The 26694-nt window shown below is 33.2% G+C and overlaps 1 protein-coding gene across 1 annotated transcript; it reads right to left on the minus strand.

The window, feature by feature from the left end:
* Positions 1-8631: 8631 nt before the first annotated feature.
* On the minus strand, positions 8632-12064 carry LOC113782213 (probable inositol transporter 2). The gene is given in 9 exon segments (XM_027328119.1): positions 8632-9086; positions 9089-9110; positions 9386-9708; positions 9711-9984; positions 10082-10189; positions 10584-10771; positions 10774-10915; positions 11659-11729; positions 11932-12064. Coding segments are annotated over 9 exon segments (1716 nt in total).
* Positions 12065-26694: the final 14630 nt, after the last annotated feature.

Below are 26694 nucleotides of genomic sequence, written 5' to 3' on the forward strand. Positions count from 1 at the left end.
AAATAAAATAAAAGATAATTTTTAGGGTCCTCACATGGGGCATGTATTTAGTGGGTTGTGAAATATTAACATGTAGAATGACTTAGGTTTTGTTGTCCATATCTGCAAACTTTATGTTGGTATTATTTATAATTTATTAAAATTAGTCATAGGTTGAGAATCAACAGAATTTGAATGGTATTATTAGATGGATAATAGATGTTGTTGGTTTAATTGGAGGCTTCCTAGGAATGGCAATGTGGTAGGGTCCCCCTACCCCCGCTGCCCACTAGTCTCCCTCGTCCCTGTCCCGTCCCCCGCCCCACTTCCTTAATGGGGGCTGCTAAAAATTTGTGCTATGATTGTATTATAACCAATTTTTTTGTCAAAAAATCAAGTATTTAAAATACCAACACATAACCAAGTCATTATCTATTATGATTTCATAATTGAAACCCATAAAAATAATCAAACAACAATTATTTGAATACAATTTAACATGATGAGATAAATACAACTAAAGTAGTCAAATTATCATTTTTGAATTTTAAGAATCATTCCGCCAAAACATGTCATTAGTCATCAAGTCTTCAATTTCTTTCTTCAATTGCCATTAGGAATTTAATATGAATGTATTAGTAAATTTAGTATAACTATTTAACAATATTAGTATACACATATAATTATTAATCTTATACTAATATACATTATATAATACTTATAATTAATAATATGTTTATAACTAATTAAAAATATATATACACACACACATACATATATATACATTTAATTTTTCTAACGGGTAGTGGGGCGGGGGATACTCCCCTGCCCTTCACCTTGTTTTTTAACCGTGAGTGGGGTATCTCCTCCGCCCTACCCCATTTGTCCCACGCAGGCATTCGCCCTAATTGCCACCCCTAAGGTTTCATAGGTTTTGAATTGTTTTTAATTTGTATAACTAATTTAGTAAATTTAGTATACACATATAATTATTAATGTTATATATACTAATATACATTATATAATACTTTTAACTAATAATATGTTTATAACTAATTAAAAAAATATACACACACACATACATACATATATATTTACATTTAATTTTTTCTAACAGGTAGTGGGACAAGGGTGTATTCCCCTGTACCCCTGCCTCTCGCCCCATTTTTTAACCGGGAGGGGGGTAATCTCCTCCACCCCACCCCATTCGGCCCCTGCGGGCATTCACCCTAATTGCCACCCATAAGGTTTCATAGGTTTTGAATTTTTTAAATTTGTCTCAATTTTGATTTAGTCCAAGATTAAATGCAATATGAGCGTGTACATGATTGTATGATATCCCTAAAATTTAGATTTGTATTTTTCTATCATTAGAATAGAATTAGCATTGTACGCTATGACAGAATTAGTGATTTATTCTTGTACATTAGGTTAGAATTTTGCTATTTATCTTTGTATATGTTTTTGGTTGTATTTCACACCTAGTGATCGATTAATAAAAAACAGCTACCTTTCGTTAGTGCGAATGACAAAAATAGTCACTAAATTATTTTGAATTCCCTATTTTGGTCACTAAACTTTTTGTTTCGCCAAAACAGTTATTTAATTTATAAAAGAATATGGTCACTCAACTAATAAGAACTTCCCCTTTCAGTTACTCAATTAATGAAAACATTCACATTTTGGTCACAAAAAGTATGTTCTAATTTGTTTGAATGACTTTTTTTTTTTTTTTTTAGAAATTCTTTTTATTTATTCATGGAAAATATAACCAAATATTCCTCTTACATAATCCTCATTTTTCTAATTGAAGGTATCCCTATTCTGTCCAAACGGATTGCCCCACGAGCCAACCTTGGGAATTTACTGAAAGTATCGTAAACCTCAATTTGTTTATCTGGATGAGATATACCCACATTGGATAAAGCATCAGCAACTGTGTTAGCCTCCCGATAGCAGTGCGTGAATCTAGGTGGATCATCTAATAACTGCCAAATCTGGTTGACGTATCTTCGAATTTTAGCTGAATAAAAATTTAATGATTGAAAATGAGAATCCTAATTAAATAGTTTAGTGATAACTTGTGATATTTACTCGTGTAGTATTCTTCCTTTTACCTCAACTAATCATACAAAGTTCAATTTTTATGTCATTCCAATTGACTTAAATTTTAATTCAAAAAATTTCCAATAACATGGAGTACAAATATATTATTTCAAAGCATTTATAAATAAGATGGTAATTAACTCACATAACAACTTAAATTATTAAGACTTACAAAATCTAAATATATGAAAAATATAGTAAGAAGATATATTTGGTTTGCAAATAACAATAAACTTTAAAAACTCTTAGAGAACAATTAATAATAAAATATATTTATAGACATCAAATGTGATAATAATATTTTTTAAAATTTAAAACAAAAAGGTCCATTCTTGGGGGTAAACCTTAAAAAGTTAAGGAAAGAAATAAGGTTTTGAAATAAAAAGCAAGAGGACTTGATAATCAAATGTGCAACTTGGTAACACACTTCGCATATGGAGTAAGATGAATTCATTTGTAGATACATTAATGAATGCTACTGAAGCCTGCAACCTTTTTCTACTAATTTTAAACTTGTGTACGTACCACATCACATGGTAGGAACATATATCAAATTATTTTGTATTACTGAAGTAAGAAGTGCTATTTCTATAGACCAGCACTAGCTATTACTGCGATATGTTCTCTATGAAGTTTTAGGCAATTGTTGACGTGAGAACTTGCAGCCACAAGGCAAGCGGTTACGTGTAAGGTTCCATTCTTGCATATAAAATGAAAATTTGGCAAGTATGTCATTCAAGAATTATTGAGTGTATTTGATAGAGTATTATTTGAAATAATTACTATAATACTTTTGTGATGCGATGCATATAAGATAAAAACGCAGTTGGGAATATAAAAAATTGAGTTGAAAAATGTATTTATAATGCAAGTAAAATTTTATATGAAAAAATTTGCCGTGAAAGTCTTTATTATTCTAGCAAAGCCCAATATATTTGACCATGGAGGTTCAAATGATTAAGTGTCCAATTGAGTGTGTTTGGATAGCTATTATTGGGCTCCAAATTATTTGCTTGCATCACAAACATAATTTTCAACATAGTTTTTTATCTTCCCAATCATATTTTTATTTCACATACATCACGTCACAAAAAGTGCTACAGTAATTATGCCAAATAATATTTCAAATAATCTCCTATTCAAATACTGTTAGCATTTTTGTTCTTCCATAATTTGCATTTTTTGCTACCCTCTAAAATACTTTTTGGATATACCAAGTTATATTTTTTAAAAGTTGGGGATCTGATGATGAAGTAATTGTGGATACTGCATGGGAAACAATATACTCCATAGACAAGGTAGAAGTTCATAGCATTTTTTCACCTAGTCATCTATATTCTTCATATGATTCAACTTTTGGTACGCTTGACAATTCAAACTCTTACTCAATGTTGTTTGCCTTGTTGGGCTGTTATTGTGTTGAAGTTGCCGAGAATGCTAACTAGGATGGTAATGGTTATTAGGTATAGGAGTTTTCAATAGCACAACAAAAATATTTACATCTAAAACAAAACTAATAATGGGAAAGAGGATTAAATTTAACTATTGAGTTTATGAAATACACAAAATCCCCATTCCACTACAAATACTAAAAATAAGTTGTCACAAAAAGAAATCTTGATAAATTGATTATCATTATGGGGTCTTTCATAGAAACCAAAGAAGGTAAATATTTATATCTCCCGATAACTCTCAGAATATTAATACATGTGATATTACTAGTATTCGTTAAATAAAAAAAAAAAGCAAGATCACATATGCTCTAAGTTTGAGAGTTGCAAACAACATCTCTTACTAATTGATTTTATGCTTATATAATTAGACTAACTAATTAACCTCCCAACTTATTATTCTTATACCAAATAAACAGTCATGTGATTTTTTAACATTTGAGGTATTAGTATGTTTTAACATTTGATTTTGTAATTACAACGTGCATGATGTGCTAGTATGATTTTAAATAAAATGCAAGCATACAATATTAGTTACTCCATATAATAGCAACAAGATTCAGTTCCATGAAACATGCTAACACTAGGTCAACCACCAGGAGTCTTTAATATTCAACCAACTCAAGGTATATTTAGTGCAATATAGATTTCGGCTAGTCAAGCACGTGATTGAAGAATTATGGGTTTCACTTGTCTGATACTCTTAGTATTGCTAGGATGAGTGCAACACCATAGTAAAATGACTAAGCTTCAAAATTAAGTAAATGGATGGAGCATGAGAACTATATGAATGTGGTGGAGGCTTCAGTATAAGAGGACTATATGGTGTCTAGGACTAACCCGCATTTCAGCCTGCTTTTATTCCTGATACTTCTTAGAAAAACGACCATTTTAGTTCTTTATATTTGGTATGTTGGATGATTTGGTCATTTATGTCACTCCTACAAAAATAGTCTTTAGTGACACACCTATTATGACACTTTTAGCAAAATGTCATAATACAATCTTAATATGACATGCAATAGGAATGGTCATTAAAAAGGAAAAGAAGACACCATAACAACATCGAAATGCTAGAAACATATTGAAAAAAAAAAACAGAAAATGCTGAAACAAAATGGCGCTCCACTAAGGCGCCTTTTTTTTTCAGGAAAATTTGTAAGCCCCTCTCCAGAACTTACCTGACCTCAAGATCTACTCTTTCCTCCCCCAATTTTTTCTCTCCGGACATAACCAATCATCCCAATTGAGCTAGAGAACCAATCATGCATCATCATACACAACATCCATTCTCATGCTTTTGCACCTTGTCTCATCGTACCGTTTTTCATCTCTCTAAGTAACTCTTGGATCCGTGCGAAGAGGAATTAGGGCATTCGAACCTAGTGATAATTAGGACATTTGAAGATAGAGGAAGGCAAGATTGTGGTGGCAGACAAACGGTTAGTCTGCATTTGGTTTTTGAAAGTTATTTGCTTTTTGTGCCTAATTTTTCCATCTCTTGATTCAATTTTCTGTTGAGTTTTCCTTGCAAAATTAGGTTAGAAATTTAGGTTTGTAAGGCTAACACCTTGATATTAAGTGGGTTATTCTGTTTTTCATGAGTTTGAACTGATTTCAAGCATTTAGTGTTATATTTTTCCGGCCAAAAACGTGAAGTCTAATAATATTTGCTATGTGTTTGCTGTTTTGCCAGAAAGAAACTTTCAAAATATAGCTGCCCCATTTGAATAGTTGTTTAACCAGTTTTAATGCTGCTAGTTGAACTTGAAGATGCTTAAATTATGTGCTCCTAAACAGGGCAACATTGGGCGATACTTGAGTTGTTGGTAATTACCAAGTTCTTGGATTCGGATTCGGATTGTGATAAGAAACCAAATAGAGTTTAAGAAACTTTATTAGTCTAGTTTAAGCATCTTATTTTCAGCTTTGTTCATTCTTCATTTGATGGCTCTTGGAATTTGGTTTATTTGTTCTTCCTTGTAATTGGATTTTGGGGTTTTGTTAGGAAGATAGAGAGTCATCAAGAGACTAATAAAGTGCAGTAACATACTTAAGAAAGAGAAAGAATTATTCTGCAAAATTCTGAAAAAAAAGTTAAAGTTCCTATCACCGCCTACTAGTTTAATCGTTACTTTTAAAAAAATAAAGTTAATATTGGGAGGTCCATTCAGCCCTGCAGACCGATGATAATATTGCTCACGTGCACAGCATGAGTACCATTAAAAATGACTATTTTGATATCTTATCATCAAGATCATATCCAATTTGATTCCTTATATGTCATTCCTACCAATTTAAGCCCTCATTTCATAATATAAAGAAAATTTATGGCTTTTAATGGGAAATAAGAGAACCTTGATAGAGCTAGTGTAGTGCATAGTATGTGTACTCCTGAAACAAACAGAAGCATAATAAAAAAAAAAAATTACACAAGCACTAATTACAATTACCTCAATTTCTCTCTCTCAAATTCCTTGAATCCCTAATTGCAACCCTTATTTCATAACTTCCACCTAGGCATGTCAATGGGTCGGATCTTATCCAGATCCAACCCAGACCCAATATATTTAGGTAGGGTTTGGATTTAATTTCTCAAATCCAAACCCTACCCAGACCCAGACCCAGACCCAGAGAGACGTGGGTCTGGGTAGGGTCTGGTTTTCTAGAATCCAGATCCATATCAGACCTTACCCAGACCCATATTTATTTAATTAAATAATATATATTAGTAAATTTATAAAATAATATAATATTTTATGGCTATTGGATCGAATACAGTAAGATTTTATGGCATTAGAATCTGTATTTAGTATTGGTGGTTGGATGATTGATGAGACTCGTGCCAAATTGCTTCTAGATATGCTTGAAACATTAGTGATTATTGATGATTGGATTGAATAAAAAAAAAATGAGTAAGTGTTTATAAATTTTCTTATTCTATTCTTTATTTGCCATCGGTCCTTAGTCAAATGACTTTTATCTCATTCACTATTTTAGTGCTGAATTGCGAGACATCTACAAATATTGAAGTTTAAATAAGAAAAAGAGGTACAAAATTACATTTTTTAATAAGACTAAATATTTATATATATTATGGTTGTTTTCTTTTTTTAAAAACTAGTCATAGTTATCATTGTAATTGATACAAACTTTTTCAAGAAAAGGAGAAAAGGTAAAGGCAACCAAATGAAATATTGGATGTGGATGCAGTTGAATCTTCGAAAATATATAGAAGTAGTCAATAATAATTCTTTCTTTGAATTCACAATATTGCATTCACTTGTTGAATGTTATTTTTATTATTTGAAAACAAAAATTGGATTGTATTTATATTATTTATGAACTCTATATATTTTAAATATATTTTTACTTTAGTATGTTCAGAAAATAATCATGGATGCCAATTGGATACCCAGATCCATAAGGGTTCGGGTATGAATTTACTTTTTCAGACCCAAAAGGGTCTGGATCTGGGTTTGGATCTGACTAAATTAAATGGGTCTGGATCTGGATCAAAGGGATCCAACCCAGACCCTACCCATTGACATGTCTACTTCCACCAATGCTGCCGAGAGGCCTTAGTCTAGTAATTAAAATTGAAACATCAAGAATTAGAGGTATTGGTTTTAGATCTCGATTTCTTGGTTCAATTTCCCATTTTTCCTCCCTGGTTCTTTTAAAAAAAAAATTTCCACTAATCCGGGTAATACCAATATAATCAATGGCATTTGAAGAAATAATGGATAGACCAAATTATCTTCTTTAGTTCTAAAATTACAACATTTATATTCTTTGTATTACCAGTATTAGATGAAAATTTATGAATTACAGGCTTTAATTAGGGATTTGGAGAAGTTGGAGACAGAAATCAACAAAATTCGGATTGGGGCTTGTGAGATTTTTTCTTTTATTTTGCTTTTTTCTGCTTTATGGTACACATGCCATGTACGGACTGACTCCATTACCATTTTCAAATTTCTCATTAGACGTCCTGCAGTGTTTTTTTTTTGTAAAGATAAAGGATTAAATTGGTAGGATAAGAAACCAAATTAGACATGAGCTTAAAGATGAGGGATCAAAATAGTGGTTTCTTACCGTGCATATGTCATCCAATGTCACCAATTTCATTAGGGTATTCTAATTGTTTTCGTTACAGGTTTCTAATTTGGTTTTATTTTGTAAAGATGAGGGACTAGATCGTAGGTGATCTGATACATAAGGATCCAAATTTGTCAAAATGCCAAGTACAGGGATATAAACGAATCCAAATGAGTCAAACACTCTAGTGTTCAAGTTTGTTTGAATATTTTGATGAGTTTGAAATTTTATTCAAATATGACTTGTTTCCTTTTTGAATCGAGCTCAAACGAGATTTTATTGAGTCGAACTAGAGTTCAAGTCGAATAGTTTGAACTTTTTATACGTATATTTGACTTATATGCAAATTGAGTCGAGTTCGAACTGAGTTTGAAAGTTTATCAAACACAAATTGCTGTACAAACTTAGTTTGATAAACTAACGAACCAAATTCGAACGGGATCTTACCAAGTCGAGCTTGATTTGAGTGTTAAATAATTTGATTCATCTTTCAACCCTAAACAAATATAAGAAATCAATCGCTTTTCCTTGCTTCTTTTGCCCTCGATTATCATTCCTTCTTTGCTGCGACTTTCTTCTTTCTTCTTTCTGCTTTACCTAATTGTAGACTTGAATATTCAATTACGACAGGATACTCAAGAAAGAAATCTGGAAGAATCTTATTTTTGTTTCAAGGATTTTGAAGTATAGGCTTTTGATAATCTTTTTATTTTTTATGTAGTACTTGGTTCAAAGACCTCCCTCGACCACTGATCCAATTTTTTCGTCTTTAGACATCGTTCCTCTCACAGGTCACTCTTTCATCCACAGTAATTAATAGTCGCAGAAGAGCAAGAAAGGAAAAACAGCAAAACAAGACCAATCAAATTTCTATTCCCATCTGTTTAGAGATAATACATCTGAAGCTGGGAGCTTAATTCACAATTATTAAGCCATTAAATAATCGGTAGATCCAACTGCATTCTCAGTTCTTGAAACAACCTCTATTGATGCCTTATTTTTGCCAGACATCTTGGTTCTTATTATCAGGCCTTTTCTCCCAGAACTTCAGCTGCAGAGCTTTCCTTTCTAGTATCTTCTCTATTTCTTCTATTGGAAGACCCTTTGTTTCAGGCACAGAGACCAAAACAAACAACAGGGCTGCGACAGATACCACTCCAAATATAAGGAAAGTCCAAGAAGTCCGAATTGCCTGTGTTAAGGAGATGAAAGACTGGGCCACTATGAGGTTAGAAATCCAGTTTGCTGTTGCAGCTATTCCTCCACAGATCCCTCGGAACCTCAAAGGGTATATCGCAGAGTTGACAATCCAAGGAACTGTACCCATTCCAGGAGAGAAGAATATGATGTTGAGAGCCAGGCCGATAAGGGCTAGCCAACCATATCTGCTTGGACATCCTCTCGTGTACCATAACCTGTCTTCTCCACGACAAGCATCCTGAACTGTTTTATCAAACAGGCCCCTGGGAACAGCTGCAAAATAATGAACATTAACTATGATGATAATGATATCCAGAAGTTGCTACAAGTATTGAGACATCTATGTTTAATTTGGACAATCAGCAATTCTCCAGTTTGATTTGCTAGAGATTTTATCTTACTGTACTTTTTGGTATGATCTAGGCATCATGCTTGTCAAGATTGATTTTCTTAACAGCAAATAGTGAAGTGCAGTGCTTTACAAATTTGAATTACTTCTTGTGATTTTTATATGGAAGCCAATATAACACACACATGCATTCGATTACCTTAGCTGTAGTGGAAGCACAAAATCCACAGCTTGGGGAAGAAGCATTTAAGCACTTTGTACAGTCCCAGGAAGCAGATCCAGCAGAATGATAGTCTGGGCAGGTGTACCCTCCAAAATGAGACGTCTCAGCTGCACTAACTGGAGGTGAATGTTCAGTGGTAGCGTGGAAAACTGCTGCTAAAACACCAAGTGAGACGATAACGCCACACAAACTAAAGATCAGAAGCTTCTTTCTTCCAGTTCTGTCAATGAAATATATGCTGACAATGGAGCCAATAGCATTCAGGCCCGCAATAACAAGAGATAGGAGCAATGCTGTTGATTAGTTACAAAACCAGCCAACTTAACAATTGTAGGGCTGTAATACATCACAGTATTTATGCCCACAAACTGCTGGAACACTTGAAGACCTACACCAGCTACAAGTCCTCTTCTTACTGTTTTGGTTTGTAATAGTTGAAAAACATTGATCTTCTCAGATGAATCTTTTTCTTTAATCTCTTTGTCAACTGACTCCTTCAGAGCATGAATTTCAGTTTCAACTTCTTCAGGTGGGTAAATATTTTGCAAGATCACTTCTGCTTCTTCTACTCTGCCCTGTTTCAGGCAAGTGATGTTTGTGGTCATGTCAGTTCTAAAGATTGGAAAAGCACATTTGGGATTTTCAATTTTCGGATGAGAACCGTGACTAGACCTTGCGATATAGCCATCGGGGGGATTCTGGAAGCAGTGGCATCAGAACGAATTGGGATAACGCTGGTATTCCAGCAACTCCAAGCATCCAACGCCAAGTCCCAGGTGCCTATTTCAATCATCAACGAGCATAATTATCTTCTTGATGAAGCCAGGTATAATCAACCTTTTTCATTTAGTAATACTGTAGCAGAAAATTTATGACAATATAATTTAAGTAGATTGGACTTAACTATTTAAGTAGATTGGGCTTAACTATCCTGAAAAAAGAAGAAAAAAGAACAGGGATATGCGCCAGAAAAAAATTCTTGAATTTTGTAATTTCTGTACTGGGATTTCTACTCTATAATAAGTCATAGTGTTTAAGTCAAAAACATGAGATGCAGGTATAGCTGAGATGACCTAATTGCGTTATACCATTGCTTTCATAATACGCCAATCAGCAATCTTTGATTTTCAAGATAAGAAATTTTGGTTTTTCGTCATACAATAATGTGGCATACCTTGCTAAAGGCAAGATTGATAAGGTAAGACAAGAACTGTCCTGTGATAAGGAATCCATTGGTGCTAACCAAGGCACCTCTGACCTTAGCTGGTAAAGCTTCTGAGATGTACAGAGGGGAAGTCATTGATGCCATTCCAACCCCTAAGACAACAAAAACTCTGCCAAAAATCAGAACACCTGGATCGGGGCTGCAGCCATCAGAACTGCTCCAGTGGCGAAGAGGAAATCTGCGGTCAGAATAGCACTTCTTCTTCCAAATCTGTCATTTAACCAGCCTCCAATTGCTGCCCCAATGATTGCTCCAGCAACTGCCATGCTCACTATGCTTTCCTATGGAATAATTATCAACATTTTTCGAATCATGCAAACACATTTCTGATTATTCTTTTGCCAAGGAATGATAGGCAAAAACAATGAAGCCAATGAAACATGGTTATAATGTTGACACATCTGATCAATTATGCATTGGAACTTTTCTAGTTTGACGTAATGAAGAAAACTAAAAGAATTTGATCAAGGAAAATGGACATTTATATATATTAAAAAAAAGTGTGAATCTTAGCTCGTGAAAAAAAACGTGGAAAAAAATTCTTTTTAGGATTTAAGTAAATCAAAGTCTAAGTTCCATTTCAAGGAAAAGTAAAAGTCATATAACAGGAAAATGCCAAAAAAGTGAGAACTCAATTACGTGGTGAATTCTAATATTTTGAAAGCAACTGGGCTTGTAAACTTCTGCCATAATTTTTCACCATGAACAAAAAAGGTAAGTTTGTTAGGGTGAGAGAATTGTCAAGAAAAGCCTTAGTTTATTAAATTTATGCACAGAAGAGTACAAAAATGATAAGCAGAACTGGAAATTTGCTTGATGGCATATTTAGTATATTTCAAGTGTTAAATCACTGCATTCTAAAATATCAAACAAAAAATTTTGTTTGGTTATTATTTCTTTCTTCAAACATTGAATTGAGAGGACAAATAAAGCCATGTAAAGTTGCAAACCAACATCTTTTAACATAATTACACTTGAAAATTTTTTTTTTTTTAAAGAACCACTTGAGCACAAGGACTTATACCTGTAGAACAGTCTGCTTATCCACAGCCTTGAAGTCATCTCGGATATACAGAAGAGCGCCTGAAATGACTCCTGCACTCCACATTCAACACCAAGAAACTTAGTAGAAACTAAAAATAAGCACAAAAAATAGGAACAAGAATACTTTGTTTTCTTTCTTTTTTCTATTTCTCTTTAATCTTTTTTGATAAAGGGATAGCAAGGTTCAAAGAGAAATGCTAAACAGCAGCAAGGCAATAAACATCAAGAAAGAGACAGAGATTTGAGAGAGTACCTGTATCATAGCCAAATAGCAGTCCACCAATCCTAGCAAAGAAAGCTAAACGAAGAACATAGGGGCTTTTTCTCGCTAAAAGCAAGCAGTCTTTGAACCCTGTTGCATCTTCTGGATTTATCCCACCTTCCATATTTCAAACTCTTGTTTGTACTTCGAATATTATAACTAGTACTTAGCTTTTCTCAGTAAAGCAGAAGAGTATAAACTAGAAAGAAAGAATACAAGGAGAGAAAAGGAAAAATGAAGAGGGAGAAGTAGAAGTGATTAAGAGTTCAAGAAAAGTGCAGCTAGCCAGAAGTGAGAGGATGGTCAAGGCTAGAATGAAGCAAAGATAGGGGGTGGGAAGTAGTATTTATATAAAGTAGTGGAGAAAGAGGGAAAGGAATTTGAGGTAGTATTGCTATAACCATTGTATGAAAGACACATGTAGAATGAGTATTGTCTTAAAGATTATGGATGGCTTGAGGTGTATGCTGGATTATGGTCACAGAAAAGAATGCCGATTGGATTTCAATTATTTGATAAAAAACAAAGAGAAAGTAAATATGATGTTTTTGATGAATTTGAAAAGCTATCAAGAGACCTAAATTCAAGTGTGACTTAAGGGACTTGGGCAATTGCAGTTAAAGTTGCATGAAATTGATGCACTTTTTCACATGATCTGAAATGGTTTCACATATTCTTATTCTCAAATAAATGGTTGATGCACATGAGTAAAATATAAAATTCAAAAATGTATTTTTAATAATTTACACTAGATCTTTTAAAGAATATAATACTTGCATAATTACCTAGTAACATATTATGGAGTATATGTCATTTGAGTCCAACATTGTTTTAATTCTTACCTCATGATTTATGGTAATTAAATGTAATATTGTTGAATTATGAGAGAATCAAGTTTGTGTTTATCCCTCCTGTGTAGATTAATTTTTTATAAAAAAAAATAAAGAAAGAAACATATTCAAGGGAAAAAAAGGTTCAAGAAAAGTCTGCATTAATATTTTGTAATTTTGTGATCTATCTCAGTTCAAGAAGAGTCTTCCATTTTATAAGTTTCCTAACCTCATAGCAAGTTATTTTCTAAACAAAGAAAAAAAAAACTCATAGCAAGTTACTGTGACAACTAACGTTCACTGACGGTAGTGGGTTGCTTGTTATGAATTTATGACTTGAGGATTCTTTTTGTAATTTGGCCAAACCTGAAGGTGCATTTGGTAATTTGGCTAAACCTCTAGGTGGTAAAAATAATTAAAGGGATAGAAACACCATCAGGTACAGAAGATCCATTGCGTCTCTGAAATGTGTTTGTTCATTAGTTTCGTATTTAATTGGTCATGGTCAAATATCCGACCATTCGGCACTTTATTAATTTGTAACTTGATTTTAATTTTAGATTCATTGGGATAACTGAATTTTTTTACTTCAATTAGAAATTTGGATCTTAGCAACTAGACAAAATAGATGTTCTATGCAATATTGACTAGCGGATGAAAATTATCTTTTGTTAAAGCTAAACATTAATGCATAGATGTTGTTACATCCTTTAGAGGCAAAAATGCAAATTCTAAGCAAATTCTTGCCAGTGCGAAGTGATCCTTTAGAGATTTTTTTTTTTTTTTTTTTAAAAATGAGGAAGGCAGAAGCTATAAGCACAAAAGTTTAGATCTTCTTAGCTTATTTACCTATTTTTTTTAAAAAAAAAAAGTTCCAACAAAGAAGAAATGAGATTTAAGGAGCAGGCAAAAAGAGGGAGATTTGAATTCAAAATCTCTATACCTTGAATTATTTACTTGCAAAAGAGAATCCACTACAATGGAATAATGTTGCTTATCTAAGATAGAATAATTTTGCTTGTCTTTAGATCACACATTTGCAAGCGACGCCATACTTTGGATAGAAATTGGGTAATGTCGAGTTATTGTTTATGGACCATAGGGCATCAACATCCATTAACATGTTTTTCCTTTCAATTTTCTATTTATTTATTTTCCTTAGAAATAAGCATGAGAGTTCTTGACGATTTTTTGCCATGAAATATTTATTGGAAAATCATTTTCTGTCGTTCAAGTTATTGTTCCAGTCTTCTAGAATCAGTATCTCTAAGTACAGAATTTCTATCTAATGTTTCAACTTTCAACTGTGAATTGAATTAGGGTTCAAAATTAGAAGTTCTGCGTGAAACTATTACAAGTAAAATTAAGAGACAAAATGCATATCAGGCAATTTTGGTAGCACGGGCCAATTTTGTTAAATAATTAACCTTTGGAAGACTCAGGAGATGAAGTAAGACCAAACTCATAAACTTATTATCCTAGATCGGAACAAATTGATAGGATTCCCTTTTTTATGTTCCCTTTCATACCTTCAGAGAAGATTGAATCTTTGACCTCTTCTTTGTTTGGTGCGATAATACTCAAATCTCAAGTTGGCTCAGTCATCTTTCTTATGGGCCTCTTAAATCCTCTCCTTTCAAGCATTAAATACTTGTTTCCTCTAAATTTTTCCCCTATTTGCTGATTTCTTGAGGTATAAATTAACTTTTGACTTTTTTTTTTATAGAAAAGATCATTTCATTCAATAAATCTATAATGACAGAAAATACATCAAATCAAATGTGATATAAATCTACTCTATAGCTATTTTTATAATTTGCATATAACTCCAATGTCCAAGCATTAAATCTACTCTGACAAACGTGTGATATACTGATATGACCCCTCACTTTTGCGGATTTGGGGCAGGGACGGTCATTAGACGGACCGTCCCTGAGTAATCCTCTCACAAAAGGAAATGAAAGGACTGCAATAGACCACATCATGAAGGCTTCAGTAGGGGCTAGAACGATGCCGTGTTGAGAAGAAATGGGAAAAACAAAAAGAAAAAGAGTTGAAGGACCGTTTCATGAAGCGTTGGTCCGTTACCGCCCAAATGAATCCTCAAAACGAAAAGCTAAGTCGCACTCCCTCCAAAATAATTGCCCATATTCATTGATGCAAAATTCTACAAAACAGAGCAAGAAAGAAAAGCAAAGGGAAAATAACATTGCAGAATTGGAAATTGCCAGGTAGTATACAAGGGATAGCAAGAAGTAGTAGAAATAGAGTGGCTGCGAAGGAAAATCACGGCAAGGAGAAGCAATAAGTAGTGGCAGAAGGAGAGAGTTTAGGATTGGTACTCAAATATCAAAGGGCTTGAGAGAGGTGAACGGGAATTGTGGAGTACAAGGTTGGGAGATCCGGAGAAGAGATAAAGCAGAAAAAACACAGGTAAGAAAATATCAATGGTATCAGATAAATTGTGGATCGATTTGACTTGTAGTTATCTTTTGTTGTATACATCGTTGTGAACAAATGGGCTGATTATACTTGTTGCAGTTTTGGTCGAAGTAATTGTTTAATATAGTGGAAAATGGATAATACACTGAAGCCTTCGGTTGCACATAATAGGTATTATAATTACTAACATGGGGAAAGAAAGGTATTGAAAATTTTGCACACCAAGTACTTGCAAAATTGTGTGGATGGGTTGGGGATTGTTATGGTTATTGTGCATGAAGTTGGTGTAGGTTTTGTTACATAACAGTGGCTGAGTGGAGATTAAACATGATATGGGTTTCTAAGATGGTACACACTGTTGAGGGAGACATACAAAGTGAAGTGAAATGGTTACAAGATATTTCATTTAAGGGCGCCGTAGAAGAGAAGATTATAATGCGCTAAGTAGGAGAGATGGTTATAATTTGACAATGGCAGGTAGAAAGTATTACACAGTTTGGCATACTCAATTTGGCATACTCAATGTGGAAACAAGTTTACAAGTCTTGATAGGTATTGTGTTTGCACATCATGTTGGACAAATCATTTATGCAATGAGTCACTAGTGACACCTTCAGAATGGTGTGTAAAATTGCCCCAACAAATGATGAAATTGCAAGAATGTGATTGTCACTCCACTGGAATTGTATACTAGCACAGTGTTTAGATAGACAAGTTTATTGCATGGAACTGAATAAGTAGGAGAGTAGGTTATAATTTGACAATGTGTGGCAGAAGAAATAATAAATTGTGAAATTTGGCATACTCAGTGTGGGAAAACGGTTACGCATCCTGTTAGTTATTGTGGGTGCACATCATGTTGGATAATTGTTACACGCAGTGATTCAGTAGTGACAGTATTAGAAGTGTTGTGTAAAATTGGCTGAACATACGTTGAAATTGTTCTACGGATTTGTTCATTCGTATTGTTGAATACCGTGATAAATGAAGGAGAAGTTAATTGCATCGAGCTTGGTAGGTAGGAGAATAGATTATGATATGACTAAATTAGGCATAATTAACAAGAAACTTTGCACGGTGACAAATAAATTGTAAAAAGAAGATTACTAGTACAGTAATTATTGTGGTTGGACACCAAGTTTGATAGTTGTTACACACAGTAGGTCAGAAGTGACAGTAATAGAACTGCTCTGTAAAATTACATCAACATAGTGTAAAATTGCTTGCCCCCGTGTGGTACTTCATTGATATTGTACAATAGCATGATAAATAAAAGAAAAAGTTGATCCCAAGCAAAACCTGATAGGTAGGACAACAGATTATGTTAATTAGTGCTAGTTGGAATAAATAACAAACTGTGAAGAATAACTTACTCAATGTGAAAAAAATGTTACAAGTTGTACTATAACTAGTGTAACTAATATTTGAAACTCATATATTATGCTTAGCAGTACTTCATCATATATTATGCGTGTGGTTGGAAATGAAATTTTGGAATTGAAGTGCAATTTATTTGTAAAAAACATTAGTTTACATGGCAAGAACGCGATCAAGAAGCTCACATCAGGAAGCAGAGAGAGAAGAACTAGCTGAAACAATTGGTGAAACAGAACACGAGACACCACCCAAATTATTGAATAGGTAAGTGGTCAGTGCTTATGTATGGTCATGACAGGTTGGATTTGTTTTTATTATAATGCATTAGAATGTTGATAATGCAGGGGCCGGATGGGAAGGAAAAGAGCCAATAAAAGGAATGATCGTTTAGGTGGAGAGGAAGAAATGCGGATAGTAGGAACAAGTGAGGTCGTAGAACCAGTCCCACCATTGAATCCATGGATGAAGTTCAGGTAAGATCATTGAATTTGAGGAAAAAATAATGTTACTAAATAACACAAATAACTTTGGAATTTTGAATAAGATCATGGTTGTTGTACTTGAATCTTTGGACTGAATGACTGTGAATTCCGTTCGAGACGAGAGTGTACTTTATCACTCCCGATCTCTTATTTGTGCAACTGTTTACTGTATAACTGTGATTTGTTACCTGTGCATGGTTAGATGTCGTTTGGGGCATGTGTCCAACGACTTTACTGTGATATCTGAGCTCAAACCGCATGGGTCGTTAATCGAGTCGAGCCGGCATGGGCTTGGTCGATTAGATAACGTACCATGGATTTTACTGTTTGTCGAGTGGAGAGTTATCTCCTCGACTTTGTGGTATACTCGAGTATTACCCTTTCTGATTCTGTGAGGTGTTCGGACCCGGTAAGGGGAATGTATGGTGGAAGGTAATTGGTGTAAAGTGAAGTCTACAGTCATGTTCGTTGCTTCGAATGTTGGCGGAGTGTCAACAAGTTGAGATCAAGTAATGCAAAGATGGGAAATTGGCACTTGAGTGCCATCCGTATCCTTTAAATGTGATGTTCCTTGGTATTTAAGTAAGGCTCGTGTGATTGTTCAAGTGTACTTCTGTGATTCGTGACTGTATAACCTGTTGGTACCTCATTGAGCGAAAGCTCACCCCTCGTTAATTTTGTTTTCCGTACAGGATCAACTTTTGGAAACCATGATTTTGGAAGCGAGTTGAGCTAGTGAAATTCTTTTGTTCTTTTGTATAGCTCCTCGAAAATTGGAAACCCTAAATGTATCGCTCCAATGTTCCCTTTTGTTATGTAAACCCATTAACATGTATATATAAAAGTGTTTTCTCATGTGTATATAGTATTTTTACTTGAGAATGTGTACTCTTTAATGTTAGTTAGAATTTACTTGTACTTGGTTGAAGTTTGGACGCGCGCGAAATTTGAACAAGAAAGAAGAAAATTTCTGGCCGGAAACTGTTCACTGAATTCGGCCAAGTATCCAGCTGGATAGGCAAGGGAAATTGAAAATTTTTGAGTTGCCTACTGCCTCCAATCCGGCTAGAATCCGGCCGGATTGTGACGTGGCAGTTACTATTCATCTTTCGTTTTCGTTTTCATTTTTCCGTTTCGTGGTTATTGAATCGTTTAAGCGCACTAATATATTTTGGAACGTTTTAGTTTGTGTATAACCGTCTTAGTAGTTCTGACGAGAGTTGGGCATGTAGTTCGTTAAGCCCTTTGGTACGCCTTAGGGGAAGGTGGGCTGTCACATAGAAATAAGTATCTCTTCATATTTGCTCTTCCCTTAAAAGGATCTTTACTAAGATCAAGTGACTAGGCGACCACTGGGGTATTTAATGGAAGTGCTTTATCCATGTAAAATTACTTCAATACCTTCTAGGTAATTGATGAATAAAAATATCATCTTCTAAATGATCAATTTGTATATCAAGGCAAAATTTTATTTTTTCAAAATCTTTGATTTCAAAATCTATCTTTAAACATGCATCAATTTTTGGTAACTCTTCTAGAGTTTCAATCACATTGAAATTATTAATACATATAGTTTGAATACCCATTAGTATTCAACTGACTTTACACCTTTCGGTGTATGAACTATGGGTCCAAAGACTTTTCGTTTTGTTAGAGAATCTGATTCTAATGGGATTGCATTTTTTCATTTTGGCCAATCATTTCTACGCCGACATCCATCAACTATTATACATTAATTTCAATGATATCGAGTGCTACACTATATGTAAAAATATTATTTCTATTTGTTTAGGTTCCAAGATTTTGATAGCGACAAACCTTATTGAATTTTCTATAATTTCATTCTCTTCAAGAGCGACCTCTTCAGGAGCGACCTATTCAGGAAGTTGAATTTTGTTCCTGACATTTACTTAATCTCTGGAGATATTTGAAATCAAGATATCTTTAGGTAGGCTAGGTTTAAACTCATTTATAGCACTTGTATGTGTCCTTCAGGGATATCAATTTTAATCAGAGTATTCCTAGTTAGAATTATTTAGTAACTCTTCTGGAATCTATAAATACATCCTATAATTAATTTGTAATTGTTTCCAAATAGGTAATCTTTTGAACTTCAAGTTCATATTGTTTCATAAGAGGATCAAGGAAATTCAATACTATTTTTAAGTGATTTTCTTTTTTGGTTGATTATTTCCTTCCCTTAATATTGAGAATTATAGTTCATCACAATGTTCTTAAATTATTCAATAAATAGATCACTCATTAATATTTGACGATGTTTAATTGTAGAGAGTGATCGATACATGACATAGTCATATATAATATAAAAGGGTATGTATGAGTACTTATTGACTCTTACAATCATGCAAAATTTCACTTTTGTCAAATTATAAATTCATTGGGATCAGTAAACTTTTGGTTTATTGTGAGTGATGATTTTGAATTAATTATAAACTAAACCTCGAATGTTTTGTGGTATAATCAAACTTTATTTCACTTTTTCTCTTAATATAATATCTATTTTGATAGGATATCCGTAAAATTCAGTCTATTTTTTCAAATATTAGAAGATAGTAATTCATTATTTATGTTAGCCTTTAATCCCTTAGAGAGAAATATAGTAACTCTTCTAAAGCCTTCAAGCAATCGTGCACTAGCATTTCTAATGTTGACATTAGAATTCCTTAGTTGTATCTTTGTGTGTATTCATTACACTAGCAATGATAAAAGTATCATCATCACCATGTTAAGGATCCAAAATATTTTGCTTTTATTTCTTCTTTAGGAAGAAAGTACAATTATTACCATCATAAATCTAACTAATCACAACATACCTTCAAGGTGTTTAAAGAAATTGGCCACATTAAGATATTGTTTCAATATCTTCAAAGTTATAATTTTGATTGGTCAAATGTATTTCAAGACATTTGCCTTCTTTTTCACTAATACATCATAAAGATTAACAAAATATTTAATCATGTTCTAGGTATGGAAATAATCTTTTACATCGCATTTATAGATCTTCAGGATCTTTTTTTTCAGTGATACTTCATAAAGACTAATAGATTAACATTAGCATGTAATTTAGGATTCTTCTATTCTTGTCCTTTTTTCCAATATTATCCACTCCAGGGGATAATTTCTATTATTGCTATACTAATATACATATCTACTAAAACTATGGTCATGACCACAACCACAACTAATATTTCAAAATTTAGTCGCATTTACTCCAGGAAATGAACTAGAGCTAATTGGTCAGATTTCAAAATTTGTTCAACTACAAGAAGGCATGTAATCAGTATAGAAGACTTCTCAATCTTTTTCTCCCATTATTGCTACTACATGAGCATAATCAAGGAATGAAGTGTGGAGAATATTATGTTTAACACATCTCATGAGTAATATTTGCTCTGTACAATCTCATTAAGAAATAATTTTGAACATTGTAGAATTATGTTCATTAATTGATTGAAAATCTTGTAGCCTTAGGTAAATTTATCATATCGGACTTTTGCAAAAATGACCATCTTCAGGTGATCAGATCTTTTTCTTTTAATTATTTTAAAGGACAAGTGAATTCTAAAGTATCATTGATTTTTTATAATGATGTCTCTAAGATCCATTGAATCGAGATGTATTTCAACATCTAGTATTCATGCCAAATAATTCTTCCAAGGATATCAAGAGGCACAAGTTTCAATTTTGTAATATTATTCAATAAAGAAATAAATTGAGTTCAAAAGAAAAATGTTACCTCAAAGATTGCCCAAAAAGTATAGACTCGTACTCAATGATTGTTTAATGGTAAACACTTGTACTTCGTGATTAATCAAAGATTAATCATAAGAAATAAAATAAGTTTGTGGAAGAATCTTACCTCAAGGAGAGCTTAAGGATAGAAACATTTGTTCAATAATCATTCAAATTTGAGACTTGTACTTGATAGCTCAAAAGTAGAAACTTGTACTTGATTGCTCAAAGTTAAAGAGTTATACTACATCTTTACTCAAAGTTTGAGACTCATACTGATAATGTGTTATAAAAGTAATACTCCCTCCGTCCCATTGAAAGTGTCATACTTTTCTTTTTGGTCTGTCCCAAAATTAATGTCACTTACCATAATTGACAATAAAACTTTCCCCCATTTCCATCTCATGCCCTTAAATATACCAGATTCTTTTTAAGCTTTTGATGGGCCCCATAAAACTACAAGAGTTGCACTGGTATGCGTGAGTCCCACAGCAAATGCAAACAATGGAGTGCTAGGTACTTTCCAAAAAAACGGCTGGAGATATTTTTGAAGTATGGGTCCCACACATCTTGTCATCTCTTCATTTTCTTTCTGCCACTCAATGGAGTAAATGCATAGAAGGGGCACGGCTGGAACTTAGACCAAAATGCAGCACTGTTGAAAAAAAGTTCAAGACCCGAAGTGCGACAATTATTTCAGGACGGAGGGAGTACTAATAAAACAGCAAAATGCATAAGAGATTTTTTTTTTTTAGAAACTTTTTTTTTATTTATTAAAAATTTTGGCAGAGTTTCCTCTTATAAATGGACGAAACTCCCTGCCAACAAATCCAATCTCATGAAAATATCCATATGACAGTTATTTAATACAAATTTTTAGCTAAGCTATAGTAATTTTCTACGAAAATTAGGGAAACCTAAAGTGTCCATGATAATCTCCCCACGGACAATAGCCGGCAAAGAACGAAAGTCGTCAAAAACATCCTCTTGCTCCGAATTTGTTCGCCTCTCTATAGCAATGGGTTATCTCACGGAAATGATGCTTGAAACTAAGCAATTCATCCACCTCCCGTTGCAGTCTCCAAGGGCAACCATGTGTCCCTTGGAGTATTTGCACCAAGACAAGTGAGTCAGATTCAACATGCAACTCTTGTAAGTCTCGAGCAACACAAAGCCGCACCCCAAAGAGTATGGCCTTGAGCTCCGCGTGTAAAGTAAAGAAAAGTTTACAAAAGTAGACAAAAGTAAAGAACTATTGTTTTATTAACTCAAATGATCAAAAGGTTACACGAGATGTTAGAAAGGCTTCTATTTATAGGCAAAACAAAATCAATGGTACATAAATGTGAGGGAACTAAATGGACATCCTCATTGACTCTTTTGTCCCTTCATATTTTTCGGAAACTCAATGGACGTAGGCAAACTTAATGGATATACATCTCTTTTAGTTGTTTCATAACACGTTCTTTATTTTATTGTTGTGCTAGGTTTAATTCCCAAATTGATTGTAGAATTTTCTTTGCTTGTTCAAAAAATTATAAATTAAGACTATAGCATCTTTATGGTGTGCGATTGTATCTGTAGACATATTTAATCAAACTGTAAGAAAAAATAATGCGGAAATGCAAATACAGATTTTATTTTTTACTTATCACCTTAACCCTCCCACTTATAAGTAAAAATTTTTCTATGTTCAAAATTCAATCCCTCAACTAATTAAAAAATTAAGAAAATCAAAATTTATTTGTAGAAAAATGTCCATCCAATTCCCTTGGCTCATTCACCATAAATTAGCTGTTGCTTTCGGTTTGTTAATTTAGAAACTAAAACCTAGTGTGTTTGATTTATGTGTCGGAATTTTAAGTGATTCGCATTAATCAAATAATGGTTTTGTAACATAATGTACAACCAACTGCTTTAAGTTTAAGTATACACTATAGATGTATACATATTTTTTCTTCGTGAGTTTATTCTATAATGAAATTTCCACAAATTTGTAATTTTAAATGTTTTGATAGTTTTACAATATCCAAAATTGTCATCACTCACATTTACTTGTAGTTGAGTAAGAAGTACCTGTAGTTTGGCTTTGGCCATCTTTTCCTTCCACAAAGCTCATGGAGCTTTCAGTTTGCACCTTCAATCTCGGTAGCTCTATTGACTTCACCTATAATGCCCCTACCAAACTTTTCATTGGTTTTGTAAGATAATTTCTGCACAGCAGCCTTTGCTGCATGGAGCTCTGCATTTTCTTTTTGCTCAAAAGAAATTGAGACAACAAATTGCCCATCGACATAAACACTTGCAATGCTTTTCTCCCCTTTTCTCCAATGTCTTATATCGGCTTGCTTTCCATCTTTTTGGCACAATTCAAATAGCAATGTTATTGGCACAAGTGTGACAATTGGCTCCAATAGGTGTCTAACTATCTGAACCCAACATAGGCACAAACCTTGAGAAATTTACGAGGAACCAAAACATTCTGTAATTAATAATAGCTTCCCATATGTTCAAGAATCTAAGATAACAAGGAGGCCTAATCCAACGCCATCTACTTTGAATCATCAAAACCTCACTAGAAGCATGGATGAATAGTTTTCTAAATAAGCTCATACAATAATTCATGATTAGCAGTGTTGGTAAATTTTTTTTTGTTTGGAAAATTATGGAAATGAAAACTCTTTAGCTTTTGAAACACTGTTTCTTTTGTATAATTTGCTAAAATTTCATTGTCCTAATATTGGTATAAACATCCAACAAGGCAAGGAATCATTTTAACACATCCCATACTTCAATGTTGTAACAATGGTCTAACATTATCATGTTTAATCAAGGGGGAGGACATCACAAATTATTGGTTTAGTTGCATAAAGAACTAAACTCTATAAACAGGAGTACACAACAATATCAAGATAAATCCAAATATTGGCCCAACTGCAGAAAGAATCCTATTTAGGAACAACTCTATAAACAAGACTAGGCAACAACATCAAGGTAAATCATGAAGAAAGAACTTCATCCTTTATCATGGATGATTGTAACTCCTGCACAGAAAGTAAATTTGCATTACCATTTCACTCTGACATGGTTGGTTCTAAGAGTTAAAAAGCTTCTGCATTTTGCTGATAAGGACTTATCTTGATAGCCAGAGGAGTCACAATCATAGATTTGAGGGGACTCTTGGACAATTGACGTGTTTTCCTTGGTAATATCTTGTTGTTTTCTATTTGCTTGTGTCAGACTAGAATCCGAATCCGTTTAGTTGTATGATGAGGTTTTTGCACATATGTTTGAAGCTTGCTAATTGGAAGGTTTTTGATGGTAGAATGGAGGATCAGATTAGAAAATAGAACTTCCAGTGTAGCACTAGGATAGCAGGTGACGAACTCTATATATAGTATTTGGGACTTGGGATGACTACAATAATGTCATTGTGAATTTTTTGACTGTATTCGAGCAAGATGTTGTCAATATTTTAACATTTTATCTTTATTTCAGCTACTTGTACGTTATAGGTTTCTGAATTTTATCAGAGATTTTGTTATACATGGATAACTATTCAGTAAGGGAAAAAATGAAACAAAAATCTAAATAAGATAATGAGTTGCGGGTTTTGCTCACCCAATCTTGTCACATGATAAATGATAATTGGTTCTCACTTAGATCCTCAGGATTTATTAATTAAATGATTATAAATGGATTCGATAAATTTCATCCATCATCCAACCAATTACGAACCATTTTATCTATATTGCCACCTCTAGCCAACACAGTGAATAGTGGTGAATGATGAATGACTATATTTTAAACAAACATAGTGAGCTGTTGAGTAGATATCAATGGGAAAGGCCAAAATGTGGGTGATAGGGAAAGTTTCATACCATTATTTTTCATTTAACTTCCAATTTTTGCATGCTTATCCAAATCTCTAACACTACTTGGTAGTCTTTGAATCGGTAGCATATGGGAAACAAAAATATCATTTTGTACTTGACCTTGTTTGTTGTCGATATCCTTGTATTTGTGTGGATAGTAAGCTTTCAATAATGGTATACATTTTGTCCCTTAAATTTGTTCGTACTCTGTAGTTTTACTTTGTTCAATGTTTCAGTATGTCACCCTTTTTAGGTGTATAGACACTAAGCTTCCAATGATATATACGCTTTGCCCCTTCAGTTTAGTTGTATTGTGGAGTTTTGTTATGTTGAATGTTTTGATATATTCTCATACTTCAATCTAACATTTTGAAAATAACTTATAAATTTTCAAGTTTTGACTAATTATACATTTGCAGATTGTAGATACATGAAACTTCTGGATCTATTGTAGTATTTGACATACAAATTATGAAATACATGGAGCTCATGTGTTTGCTGGTGACTTTCAATTTAACAAACCAAATAATAGTTAATTATCCAAATAAATTATGCTAAGAAAACACATACAGTTCGCATTGACTATAGTTCCTTCTTTTTGCTCTTTGGTATTCCTCATTCTTTTCCAAAAAATAGTAATATATTATGTTAATACTTTCCAATAGAGGGGAAAATTTTATACACATCATACACATCATACGCATACATACACATAATTGTCAAAACATGAGCTTGATATAAATGTATACTGATTGATTTGAACATGAGATTGATATTAGTAAACAGCACACATGTGAGCTTTGTGTGGTCTGGGCCCAAACCAACATATGAGTTTTTTTTTGTTTTGGACTGATTCAACCATTTTAAATGGGTTCACAGTCTCAATCTACCGGCCTAACTTTTTATGAATTAAATTTGACCAAGAAGATATGGCTATATAATTAACTAGTAAAGCCAAAACAGTATAAAATTTACTTTTTCTTTTAGCAGGGGTAAATCGAACTAAAATTTTAATGGGCCAAATTAGTCAAAAAATCAATTTATTAATAATAGGGGTAAATTAGTCCAAGATTTGCTTAGTTGTTAAAATGGGAAGTTACTTCAAAACATAAAAAGTTTTTTATTTGTAGGGGCAAAATTGTCCATAACTTTAATTATTTCATTAATATGAGCAAATGAGTAAAAATTAATTTTGTTGATAATGTAGGCAAATTAGTCCAAAATTATGGTATATCATTAATATGATTAAATTAGTTCAAAATTTAATCTTTTATTAGTTGGGGCAAATTCATTCAAAATTTTACTGTGTGATTAATAGAGAAAATTAGTCCAAAATTTAGATAATATTATAGCTAAACAGTAGGTTTATATAGTTGTTAGACAAATACTCAAGTAGACCCGGTCTATGTAGACCATGTGGCCCAAATTTTGTCATATCTTCAAATTTTGCCAAATCTATCAAAGTTTTTGCCTAGTTGTTAGAACAAAGCATTGTTCTATTAGTAGCAAATAATTTCCAATTGTTATCATCCCACCTCTTACTCATTTCGCCTTTTACTCATTTCGAGATAACTCATACCACTTCCCCCCACTCCTAATGTGATTATTTTATCCCCCATATACGGGATTTATTCAATTAGGTGGGATGTATCATCCCATACATAAATAGCAACCAAACATGGGATGATATGGGATTATGTCAGCCCATGAACCAAACAAACCTGAGATCACTTTTGTAATTTTGCTCGATGATTAGAAAAAAAAAGATAGGGTCAATCGCAAAATGCACCTCTAAACTATATCAGATTTTTTATTTACTCCTTAAACTAATCAATTGTTGTATTTTACTATCTTCTATTATTATTTTATTGTAGATTGCTCAAAAGAAGTTTATATAACAATTTTGTCCTAATTGAATGACAGGTTGTCGAAGCCTGTACAATAATAAAATAAACCTAATTGCCAGTTAAAGTAGCCAAAACCCGATTCCAAATA

This window comes from Coffea eugenioides, chromosome 9 (assembly GCF_003713205.1).
Source record: "Coffea eugenioides isolate CCC68of chromosome 9, Ceug_1.0, whole genome shotgun sequence".
Taxonomy (NCBI): domain Eukaryota; kingdom Viridiplantae; phylum Streptophyta; class Magnoliopsida; order Gentianales; family Rubiaceae; genus Coffea; species Coffea eugenioides.